The sequence below is a fragment of the Cavia porcellus genome, unplaced genomic scaffold (assembly GCF_034190915.1).
Source record: "Cavia porcellus strain 051 isolate PalLab524CR breed Dunkin Hartley unplaced genomic scaffold, mCavPor4.1 scaffold_22, whole genome shotgun sequence".
Lineage (NCBI taxonomy): Eukaryota > Metazoa > Chordata > Mammalia > Rodentia > Caviidae > Cavia > Cavia porcellus.
Window position 1 is genome coordinate 62,309,068 of NW_026947505.1, and position 12,615 is coordinate 62,321,682.

Below are 12,615 nucleotides of genomic sequence, written 5' to 3' on the forward strand. Positions count from 1 at the left end.
ATATAAAAGAAGCTCAGTAAAATGTAATTACTACAGTATAGTTCACTCCATTCTTGTAATTGTATGTGCCCTTGTTTCCCTATTTCCCCATGCCCAACACTTTTGCTGTGCAGTGTTTAGAGCTTTTGTCTGCTCACAGCCACCTCCGCAGCCCAGGCCCTGCACGCTGCATCAGATCCCTGGGCGCCCCTTGAGCAATCTCCGTAGCACCCCCAAGGCGCTGGCTCCCCACCCAGTTTCTGGGGAACTGCAGAATGAGTTAGTGGTGTACCAGAGCAGCAGTCAGGGCACTTGCTTCATAGACGTATTTGCCAGAAACAACATAGCCATCCCAAGGAGATGGAGCTTGGGGTACACAGGGAAGCCCATGTGAGGAATTAGTCATTTTTGCTTCCTGTGGTAGAATTTACTAAGCATAAGATTTGGTAAAGTTTAAACACTGAGAAATTAGTATTGGAGTCAACTTCTGTACTTCTTTGATAAAATCTAATGAATGATAAGCCAAGCTATCTTAACTGAATACCTATGAGTGGATCCCTGTACATTTCAATTGCAGTGTATTTAGTGTCTATATGTTACAAACTTTATTTTATCATAGTTATTTATTACTTTTTTAGTTGTTTTAGCACATAGAGCAACTAAGTACCAAAATATTAGGTTGTTTTCCAAAGTCTTCTATCTTGACTCCTATTCGGAATATAATTAGAGGGGAGACAGCTTAGTGGCATAGCACCTGCCTGGAAAGCACAAGGTCCTGAGTTCAATTCCTGGTTTCAAAAATATAGATAGATAGATAGACAGACAGATAGATAGGGATAGAGATATTGAGTTTCATCTCCCACCAAGAGATCTAAAATCTGAAAAAGAAAATTGTAATCAATTACAATATAGTAATACTGCTGTATAATATGGTAATGTTATACAATATAGTAATACTATAGTAATACTGCTGCTGAGTTGTTTTTGTAATTTTTGTTATGAATTTCATTGTTTAGAACACACTCAACATCCAACAGAAATATAGTGGAAATCATACATGTAGTTTAAAAATTTTCCTTAAAAATAAAAAGGTGAAATTAATGATGATAAATTTAATTCATTATAACCAGAATAGTTATTTAAACATATGATTAGTACAAAAATTATTGAGATATGTTTCATTTTATTTTTCTTATTCTTTTCACTTAATGTATGTTTTATATTTATAGCACATTTCATTTTGAGTAGCCATATTTCAAATGCACCCATGGCTAGGGGCTGCCTATGGAGCACCATAGGTTTAGAACATGTTTAAAGTCTCCTATATTACAAGTATATATTAAGATAGAATTAAGATATTTTTATAGAGAGTCCCATTTAAAAATTTTTATTAGTGTATATTTATCATGCATAATGAGTACATTCAGAGTGGGATATTGGTATGAATACATACCGTATCTTGATCCTTTTTTCTGCCCAATCCTCCTTCCTGTCTTTCCCCACTCGTAGGTACTCTTAGACAACTAGGAAATAAGGAAAATAGCTTGAAATTACTTAAACAGGTCAGTAGAGTAAAATAGCTATCTGGCAGCATCTTGCATTCCTTATATTGTTGTGACATATTGCTCATATATTAATAATTATAAGGGAAAAATGAGGTGAAACTAGGGTGTAGCCTGTTCCCATTCTACTTAAAGTAGGCAACATTTCTGTTACTATTACTATCTTAGAGCCCTGACTATGACTTTGGGAACTTGGGAGACAGGTAAAATCCCCCCAAATGGAGCTACTGCTATAGAAATTGTTAGAAACGATGAAAGAGAATGCCACTGGTGATACCAGCCCTTGAGGCTAACAGAGAGAGACACAGACAGACAGACAGACAGACAGGGGAGGAGGAGGGGGAACAGGAGGGGGAGGGGGAAGGAGGGGACGCAGGGGAGAGGAGATGAGAACCAAGAATAATTACAAATCATCTACTTTAGGTGGATTTAATATGGACGTATTCAGGACAGTAGTTTGTGTGTGTGTGTGTGTGTGTGTGTGTGTGTGTGAAATTTCTCTATTTCCCAAAGCTTTACATGTGAAAATCTGTGTTTTAATTTCATTGAGTCAGGATGGGTTATTTTACTTAAAACCAGACTTCGTCTGAAATTGTAGAAAAAGAGTGAAATTGGTCTCTCTTCATATAGCTCTGTCATTTACTCATGAGTTCCAGTTAACTGCCCTTACATTAATAGAAAAAGAGAGTTGCAGAATATGGCGAGCATGGAAAAGTCAGTTGTCTTCATTGGTAAAACACTTCTACAAGGTTGCAAAGTAACATTTTAGCTGTTTCAGTAAGTCCGCTTTTTTTTTTTTTTTTTTTTTTGGTCTTTTTGAGACAAGTTCTCGCTATGCAGTTCGGGCTGGCCTTGAGCTCACTTTGAGCCCAGGCTGGTCTCGAACTCACAACGATCCTCCTGCTTCAGCCTCCCGAGTGCTGGGATTACAGGCGTGAGCTACCATGCCCGGCTCATTAAATCCTCTTTTAACAATATCTAAATATATGGATTTCAGGAAGGGAAAAGTGAAGAAAATTTGTGAATTCTAGAATAGCAGTTCTCTGTGCTGGAATGTATAACTGACATTCTTGTAAAAGAATATATATCAACAGCCACATTCTTCCACCCCTGTCATGAAAATGTTATTGAGTCCATCTGAATTTGTTGCCTGCTCTTTCTTGGATTGATTTCTAAGAGATCTTTTCTTTTACATTTTTCCATTTGTTTTAAATCCAGGAATTAAACAGCTTTAATTACTTGGACCTGTACAGACTTGCTGACCTCTTTAACCTCACTTTGTTGGAGAAGGCGGTGGTGGATTTCTTAGTGAAACATCTCTCTGAACTCCTGAAAAGCCGCCCTGAAGATGTGCTGACGCTTCCTTACTGTCTGCTGCAGGAGGTCCTGAAGAGTGACCGGCTCACCTCGCTGAGTGAGGCGCAGATCTGGCAGGTGAGGGGCTCCACCCAGGTCCTCTGTTGACCCCCAGGAGGCCTGAGGAAATTGGATGCTAAGAGTGGAGGAACAGTGGCATTATTTTACCTGTGGTTGACGTTTTAGGAGCCCTGGTAGCTTCACTGGTACATGACTTGAAAATGCCAGCTGTTGGACTTCCAAACAAAATGATAGGAAATCAGCAGTGGCTACCATGATGTTGGTTTTGACTGGTTTTAGTCTGTTTTCAGGTATTTGATTTCAATATGTGTGAAAGTATGGAAAACTATTTTGAAGAAAACAAGAGACAATATGATAGCCATTATTGATTTCTTATTGTCTGGTTTTGAAGACCCATAAGGCTCTCATTCTTGTGTTTTGATTGCTTTTATTCTATTTTATTTCATATTAACTTGTGTGTAAAGATATGGACAACTATGTCAAAGAAAAAAAGGACATTATGGTAGCCACTGTTGATTTCCTGTTTTCTTGATGCCCTGTGTTATTTGCATTGCTTTACTCTGATCTGTTTTGGTTTGCTTTGTTTTGTTTTGTTTTATTCTTTTAAAATAAAAAAAAAAAAAAGAAGAAGAAAAAGCCAGCTAGAATGGCCTCGGCTGACTGTGCCTCGAACTCAGGAGACAGCAGGTGAGTTTACCTGCTGGCTGCCAAAGCTCTGACCTGGTCACATCGGGAAATGTGAAGAGAGTGCTTTCCTTGGAAAATAATCATTTCTTAAATAATACCAGGAAACAATGAATTTTACAGTGATGTTTATGCATATTTGGTTTGAGTGGAATCAGAATAAATTCTGGGTTTTACTGGAAACAATTCAGAAACATTTCTTGATGGCAGTAGAGACCAACTTGGACCTTGACTAAAATAATGCTTGTCTTGCACTGTGGTGGGGAAAATGTCCCTTCCCAGGTCATTTTGCATTCGTCGCTGTTTTCCTAAGCCCTGCCTTTTTGCCTTGCATTGCATTCTTTTGCATTGTGTCACTGCTTTATCTAGGGACAGGAGGATGATTTGTGTTTGAAGTTGATTATTCAGTTTAGGTGCCCTCTGCTCATCCCCAGTGACCAGCCTTGAATTATGTTCCTGATGTCTTCGGGAAATAATCAGAAACCGTCCTCCTGCCTCTGCGCTGTTGGTCGCGCTGTCTGAAGCAGTCACCAGCCATTTTGTTACCTCTGCGGTGCTCTGCCTTCTGGATTTTATGATCATTTGAACAATAGCTATATGCAGAATATAAACAGAAATTTCAAGTGCTCTGTTGGTAAATGAGACAGTAAATTTCTGATGTTCAGTATATTCAGAAAACACTGTAATTTTGGCCCCAACTCGATCATATATGTTAACTGTCTGGCTCCTGACTCTAGAGATGGATAATCCTTCGTCCTCCCCTTTCTTGTTCCTTCCTTCCTCCTCTCCCTTCCCTTCCCCCTCTCCAGCTCCCTCTCTTCTTCAGTGTGAAACCTGTCTTTGTTTGTGAGAATAATAAGGCCTACCTGATGCCTAAGATCCTTCTAGGCACAGGCTCTTTGAAACTGTAGTAACCTGGTACACAACAGCCCCCGCTCCATGACTTAGCATCACCATTTGCAGATGAACAAAATAAGGTGTCCGTGGCTGACTGAGAATTACAGAAGCAAACCAGCCTTCAATCCCATGACTGTAAGCACCTGGCCCATTCCCCCACTTAGTGTGATTTGTTTTTTAAAAAGTCATAATTTTTTTTCTCAAGTTTTTCTGGAAATGCATTGAAGAAGTTGAAAATACATACTGGCGATGAGGTAATTGTGGGAGGCATTTCAATGATGCCCACCTCTCCTTTATGACATAATTTATCAGTTTACTCTGGCATCAATTCAAAGTGGCAAGTAGAAAAATTTTCTTTGCTATCCAGTAGAAAAAGAAAGACTTGCGATAGATTCTGCTCTTAGTTTTTTTCTAAATTGTTTTGAGGCCACCCCTCCATGTGGCATTTTTCTCTTACTGTGGTGTGGTTGAAGGCATTGCCAGCAATCCACAAGTAAGGTGCAGATGTCTGAGTGTCAAGGAAATTCTGTACTGTCCACTTAAGAGTTATCATAATTGCCTCTTTAAAGGTTACTAGTGTTATAATGTAGAATTTTAAAAACTGGCTTCTGCTGCAGGCGGTAGCTTTTTTTTTTTTTTTTTTAAAGACCTGGTCCTCAAGAAAGAATTAAAACACTCACATACGTATTATCAATTTAGGCATTCAGCTGGCTATAAGAAACTGTTTTTGCTTTATCTTAGTAAATAAGTAATTCCCTCATACTCAACTCAATAGAGAAAAATCAAATCAGACCAGCTATATTGCCTCAAGTATAGTGAAGTTCATCATTTTTGCTGAGGTTATACTACTAATGCAATATACCATGGAAGAATCTAATATTCAGCCCAGGGTGAAGATTGGGTATGCCAGAGGATTAGTGTCAGGGTGCTTTATAGAAGTGAAACTTGATGGACAGGCTGGAGACAGATCTACAGAATCTCATTAAATTGCTGAATTGTTCATTACAGAACGTTCTCACTGTAATAAAGTGCTCATTGACTTTGACAAATCCCCATCCCATGTCTTAAAGAAGAACAGTGAAGCAAGGGCTGTTGGGGAGGAGAAAGGAAATTGGCACAAAGTAGGACAGGTAATGGAAAGCGGGTGGCAGAGTGGTGCCATTTGATTAATATGTGCAACCCTCACTTGGGTGAGAGCACAGTGAATGTGCACACACGTTTACCCAGGTGGCTGTTCTACTCTGTACTGATAATGTAATCTGAGACAATACCTTTTTTGGTGAAAGGTCTAATTTTCATTACTCACCAGACTTCACACAGTCTGGCTCTGAAGAGCTGTCATAAGAACCTTCAAATTATCCTTTCAGGACAAACTCTTTTTATCTTTTCCTGCTAGTTGTTACCCAGTCCCTTTCCTTGAAAAATGTGCTACCAGCCACGTAACCATTCTGAGATCTGTGAAATCCTGCCAAGATCATAGCTTATGCCTGCTCTTTTTTATTTAACCTTTTTAAACTTTGTCTCTTGTCTGACAGTGGGCTTCTTGGTCCCTCCCAGATATCCCCCCCGCCACTCTTTTTCCATTACCTGAAACCGCTTGGTCTGTTGATAAACTTTTACTCTGTATTCAGAGGTAACATAGAGATTTATGCCACAATCACATATCTGATGTATAATGAGATTTTTATTCTCTCAAAAATAGTGTTTTTTAGATGACTATGGTAGTACATGCCTATAATCCCAGCACTATGGGAGGCTGAGGCAGAGGAATCACAAGTTCTAGGCTAGCATTGGCATACTAGTGCCTTAGTGAGACCCCGTCTCAAAGTAAAATAATTTTAAAAGGAGGAGGAGGCCCACAAAATTGTTTGTTCTTAAATTCAGTTCAGTGCAGCTCAACACCTGAGTCTTATGTTTCAAGGCCAGTGGTTTCTCAGGTTCCAAACACCATACTGGCTTCTGGATTCAAAGAAAGAGGACAGGAGAATCAGCAAATTAGTCAGAGAAGTAGTATGGTGCATGAGATCCTCATCTTTGTGACCTAGAAGATTTCCTCCACTTTAATATGCTTTCAAGGTTAGCTATAACTTTGCACTTTATTTTAATAGGGTCTTACTAAATATCTTCTGTTAGACTCAACATCTAATTTTTTAGACTATGGAGCCAGGGTCCTGCTGTAAGGGACCAGAGAATGGGAGAAAGAGGAGATAATGGCCAGAGGGCACAGAACATTCAGTTATGAGATGCACAAGCCCTGGGGTACTGGAGTAGTACTAAATATGTTAATTAATTTGACTGTGATAATCATTACACAGTGTGTGTGTGTATCAATTCACGTATCATGTTGTACACCTGGAATACATACAATCCTGATTTGTCAATTAGGTAGTCTAAAATAAATTCAAAACATGACAATTTTTCATTTTAAAAAAAACTTGCAATAAGATAATTAAATAATTCAATACCACCCCAATATACTAGACCTGTTTTCAGCGAGATTCCTGTTCCATGAGTATATAGTTTGTAGAAAAAAGTCTGAATACAACAGAAATCGTTAGATAAACTAACCTAGGAGAAGGTCTTCCCATCAGCATCTCTCAAGGACCAACTAAGATGCCCTAAGCCAGGATGGAGTAGAAGGCAGAGGACGAGTTTGCTAACTCCAGTGTTCTCTCCCAGGCTTCACTGTGGGTTTAAATCACTACTGCAATTCTATGAATTGTTAGTTCATCTCTGAAATAGCAAAAGCAAAAAACTATTTTAATGGACAAGGATGGCTTATGAAAACAAAAGTGAATATTTCTCAAGTACCTGTTATGTCCTTGGCATTGCGGTGGTAGCCCACTCCCTAAAAAGCTCTACAAAAGTATCAAGTATTGAGTTAGAGAGATTTATTTCACTTTCATTTCTGAATATAGAATTGTTTCTGTTTTTCTTTTAACTATTGCTTTATGGTTTCCAGTTTTGGTGAGGAGGACTTACTATATTTGTGAGGACTGTATTTTCTTTGTTAACCTTGAGATTATACCAATGCTTTTTATTGCCTTCCTTTTTTGAGGGTTTCTCCTAATTATATTTTGAGCCTATATTTGGCCGAACTTAAATGAATACTAAGAACAAACAATTAATTGGTCACATTAATGTGAGTATGTCAAACAAGGACAGACTGAGCAGAGAGTTTACTGTATCGTAGTAATGTCTCAGTGTGATGTGGCAAGGAGGAACCGTGTCATTTTGCAACTATGAGATAATCCTGTTTCCTTTTATCTTTGATTATATTCTCCCAAAGGCAGAGGCTAAGCCTATTTTTTGTGTGTCATATACTACTATATATTGTTTTCTTGCACTCCATAAATAATAAATAAAAAGAATAAAGTTTTCAGATTAAGATGTACTGAATGGGTAATAAAATACACTGTTATTTCTGCATAAGATTGTACTTATTCTAGGAACAGTACAAAATGAGTTTGGTTTTTTAAGGACTGCCTTTTCCTTATATTTTTGATGGAAATTTTCCTTCATAAATTATATTGTTAATAATATACTCACTTTATATCTTTGCAAGTCACAGTCAGCAACCTCAAATGCAATGGTTTTTCTAACAAGCTTCTCTAGGGCTTCTGTCTACACCACAAAATCAGCCACATTACAGTTCAATCTTCTTCCACAAAAGGAATCCTAGAAGGTAAATCCAAACAAAAAGCTACTTTCTCTTTATAGCTGGAACATAGAGGACATTAGTGATGCACTCAGCTTTCATCTTTTATCTCTTAGATGGTAATTTGATCCAATTGTACCTCTGGGCAGGGAGCAGCAAGGGCATCAAACAGTGTTAAATGTCAAATAATATTATTGTAATACTTCTGATTTGAATATCACATCAGAGTTTTGAGAATGCTTCTGCACTTATTTTTGCTTTCTTCTCCAATAACATAAATGCGGAAACTGAGATAACAAAGCTAGAAATGAAATTCGTAGCTTCTAATTCTTAGGTTCTCTCCGCTTTGGTCCATCGCTTTTCAGTTCACTGAAGAGTGATGATGCAAAGTGCATCAAATTAAACCTGTGTCTCTAAAGAAATTCGGAAGTACTCGATCATTGCATTTACCTGGGATACTTTGCACAAATTGAAAGGATATTGTCACTCTCACTGTCTCCGTTTCTGGGCCATCTTGATAATTCTGTGTTGTATGTCAGATGCCTCATTCATTCATTACGAATAGTTACATGCGCCTCCTCTGCCCAGACATAGTTTTTGAATATTGTTGCCTGCTATAGTGTGGGTACTGGCAGTCACAGATGGAGAGGCCTAACAGGTCTACTTCGAGTGCTTCTTTAAAGGTCTGACGTGTAGTTTTATTGTTGCTATGTTGCCGTGATGCCTGATACCCTCCAAGTAGGTCCTGACTTGTGCCAAACAGTGTGATGATTTCTTTGCCAATTTCAGACAGGTTGAAATGATGTGACAGTGGAAAACAAAGTGTTTATCTGGGCATTTCCATCCCACCAGTGACGCTTTGACTCTTCTTTACTGCCTTGCTCATTGTGAGCTCTCATTCATGTATGTACCTTCTAAGTAACTTTGCATCACTGTGTCAATCCATGTGACATAGTGCAAGTCATAAAAATCAAACCGGATGATTATTTGACTAAGAAATTTTATGGATAGTGTTCACATTTTTAATACTACATGGAAGTTGACAACTAGAAATGGAATAAAATATTATGGACTAAGAACTGATCCATAAACAAAATTTTAATCTTTCATCAAGTTTGTGCTTTTCTTCAATTTTACTTCATATATGCATTGTGGCATCTTTATTATATTTTTTCCTGATAGACACTTTCAGGGCATCTTTATGATATCTCATTCTGTTTATTTTTAACTTATCATATAGTAAACTAATCAAATGTGTAACTTTTGCTCAATTTTCTCCCTGAAACTTCTAAAGTTCCTTACAGCTCTACACAGTTTTTTGTACAAACGTGATGAGAATATGTGCATTTCCTTCTGATTAGATATTAGTGAAGAGAATAAACAGTGGCTCCTTTGCATCCCAAAATAGTGCTTCCCTGAGGATGTTTTGTATTCGGAGGGCCCCAGCTGGATGCTGAGTAATGCTGCCATTTCAGGGGCTGCTGCATGAAGCTGCCAGAGTATGTATTCAGTCACACCCAGCTCTGTTCAGCCAGTTCCTCTTTGAGGATTCATCCTGAGTAGCTTGACTAGTGGCTTTGTTGTTGTTTGTCTGGCCTCTGTGCCTTTGTGAGACAAAAGACACATTCATTTCAGAGAGACTTTGCTCCAGCTAATCCTCAGCACTAGAGCTATGTGCTGTCAAGCAGCTCTGAGGGGCAGTGATTATCAGAAATTACAGGAGACCCAACGCGTATTCATGTGCTGCTGTTCCCATGAGTTAATGGTTTCTTTTTCTTTTTAAAGAACAAGCACAACAGAACAAGGTGATTTATGAGATATGACATATTTATGTTCTCTGCTTCTAATTTTCATTGTGATTCATGTTGTTTCCAGACTGATATTTTTGTTGTTGCTGCTGTGAGAAGGAAAAAGATGACTGGAGAATATTACTTATGCATTGGTGGCCTGCAGTAATAGAGCTGCTACCTGGGTTATCTGAGACTTAAAAATAAAACCCAACCATAAGCTGTATGTGAGCAGAAACCCTGAGGCGAGGCACAGAAGTCTATCAATAATAACAGCAATAATAATTCTTTATAAGCCTAGAGAGCTTCGTATTTTAAAACATTTTTTCCACGTACTTCATTTGAGTCTCTCATCAGCCTTGTCAGGGTTGATGAGGGAAGTTTTACCCAAACTTTATTGGGAAAACTGTAGTTCACAGAACGACCATGGCTGATCCACTTCACAATACAGAGCTCAGTGAAGCTCACTGTGTTCTCTTGAAATCCCTAAAATCCCTAAAAAAAAAAAAACGAGGACTTCAGAGTACCTTATACATCTTCTAAGCTATAAGTTTTTATATATTACTCCACCATGAGTGAATCAGCAGTAGACATTTTTAATATATTGCCAGTTTTCATTTTTCATCTACTATATAACATTATGTGAAGCTGCAAAAATGACCCCAATAAAAGTACCACAAGAAAGTGTTACTGAGGGTCTGTTTTGATCAGAGCTTAGAAGACTGGAGCTCCAGGTGGACAGAAGAAGACGAATGGATAGAGAATTCTAGCAGAGGGAGGAAGCAATCTTCATTCCTACTGAGTACAAGGTGGTGAGTGTGTTTATTTCTGTGGCAATGGTACAGTGTGGAAATTGCAGGCTGCTGTTCCTATCTGGAGCTAGAAATTGAATGAAAGGAATGGAAATAATTAATCATTACATCTTCATCTTATGCCCAGGATACTGAAAATTTAGAAATTCATATAGCAGAAATGGGTAGTTAGATGATGGCTTAGATACAGTAAGTAAGAGAAAGGGAGAAAAATATTAACTTATTGACACTGAAAAATGTTGGCCTTTTTCTGCTACAAATGAACTTGCAGGCCAGCTGATTGACCATAGTGTCCATGTTACTTGACCATATCTAACCATAGATTTCCTGGTCCAGCTATGCTAACAGAGAAGATCTGAACTTCTTATGGTGTGGTCCAGAGGTTCTAGAATTACTTATGTTCAAAAGGGCCATCTGGAGAAGCCTTAGCACTTAATGTTGAATACTCATATCCTTTCATTTGCTTCTTTTTCTCTGCCTTCAAGGCTTTGTTTACAAGTAATAACCAACGTTTGAACTCAACACACCCAGGAAAGTGGTTACTCTTAGGATACTAAGTGGTGGCAGCGCTCATCAATAAAGATAGTTCTTAAGATTTGCTTTTGCCTATAATATAGTGTGCGTCCTCTGCAGTAAACTCTGTGCCCTAGTCGGCCACCTCCTTCTTGTCACGTGGGAGGCATAGGGAAAGACTGCAAGTGGATGTGATACTCTGGAAGAGAAAGCGTAGCCGAGAAGATAAATCTTTTCTAGGACACAAAAAGATTTTGATGCATTCTAAAGGTAGATAGTAAAGATTTCTAACATCATTCTGCTTTGTTTATGAAAAATACTACAAGTCAGCTTTGCTGAGTGTGAAGATGTTACCTGTGCTTCAAAGACAGTAGCCAAAAAAGCTCTGCATGCTGGAAGCCAAATGGAGACATCTTCTTTGAGTTCTTGTTGATGAGAAAGGCCCATGCACTACTTCCTCTGACCACACAAGAAAATCAAGTAATTAAAGAAGTGATGGTGGTATGCTAAAATTTAAATGTTTTAGGAAGACTTATCTGATTTACACTTTAAAGCAAGTGAACATAATGTCATTAATTTTGAGTAATTCATTTGCTCTTAATATAGCTTTTAATTTGTAATTATTTGTGAATTACAATGTAATTTGGCATTAATTATACTAAATTGACTATAAGTTAGCCAGCCACAATGGGAAATTACTAACAGCTCAAAGTAAAACTAAAGCTTTCTGCCCAGAAAGAATGATGCTTAGTTAAGAGGTAGACACACTGAAACATCCCTTTCTTTGGCTGTGAGATTGACATTGGATCTAAGGACTCTAAGGCTGTCTTTATTTTGCTCATTTTAGGGACTTTGATCTCTTTGGATTAAAGCCTCATATAAATCCAATAAAGGGTAAACAATAAAGTAAACAAAGATTGACCCACTAGGCTTGCCAGGTCCCTGAAGAATATTTTTGCTCTTTTCATCCTGTAGGATTTAGGTAATGTGGAGGTCTATGTCAGGCTGTAGAATGATCAATCCCATGCTTCTCTGGTATTGATGTTAGAGTGGGACTTACACCCAAACTGGCCTTTAACTTTATACTCTGAACGAACTGGGAAATTCTGTTGTAAACCTGAATGCAGTCAATATCCCCAAGATCTCCCTATTTGATCTGTACACAAACTGCCACTGGGTAGAAGTCACACTTTAAAAGCCATCGTTATACTGAGAGAACTACTCAGGAGCTGATGGAGTAGGTGTCACTGGGAAACCTTGCTGGAGGTGTCTGTGGGTGTGCAGGAGGGAAGCTGGCCGGTCAGAGACATCTCTACACTTGAGAAAGGGGAGAGAGCAACGCTGGA

At 38.3% G+C, this 12,615-nt stretch overlaps 1 protein-coding gene across 14 annotated transcripts in view; it reads left to right on the forward strand.

Annotated features, from left to right (window-relative positions):
• Klhl32 (kelch like family member 32) overlaps window positions 1-12,615 on the forward strand; it is a 187,634-nt gene that overhangs the window by 135,195 nt on the left and 39,824 nt on the right. For 12 of the 14 annotated variants that reach the window (XR_010042025.1, XR_010042026.1, XM_063233272.1 and 9 more), the window contains one exon: window positions 2,760-2,975. Coding sequence is in view for 12 of the 14 variants with exons in the window: in XM_063233272.1 (XP_063089342.1) it covers window positions 2,760-2,975 (216 nt within the window). In the remaining 2 variants the exon portion in view is untranslated. Of the gene's footprint in view, window positions 1-2,759; window positions 2,976-3,543; window positions 3,606-12,615 lie in introns of all 14 variants that reach the window. The other 2 variants (XM_063233277.1, XM_063233278.1) reach the window with 2 other exon arrangements.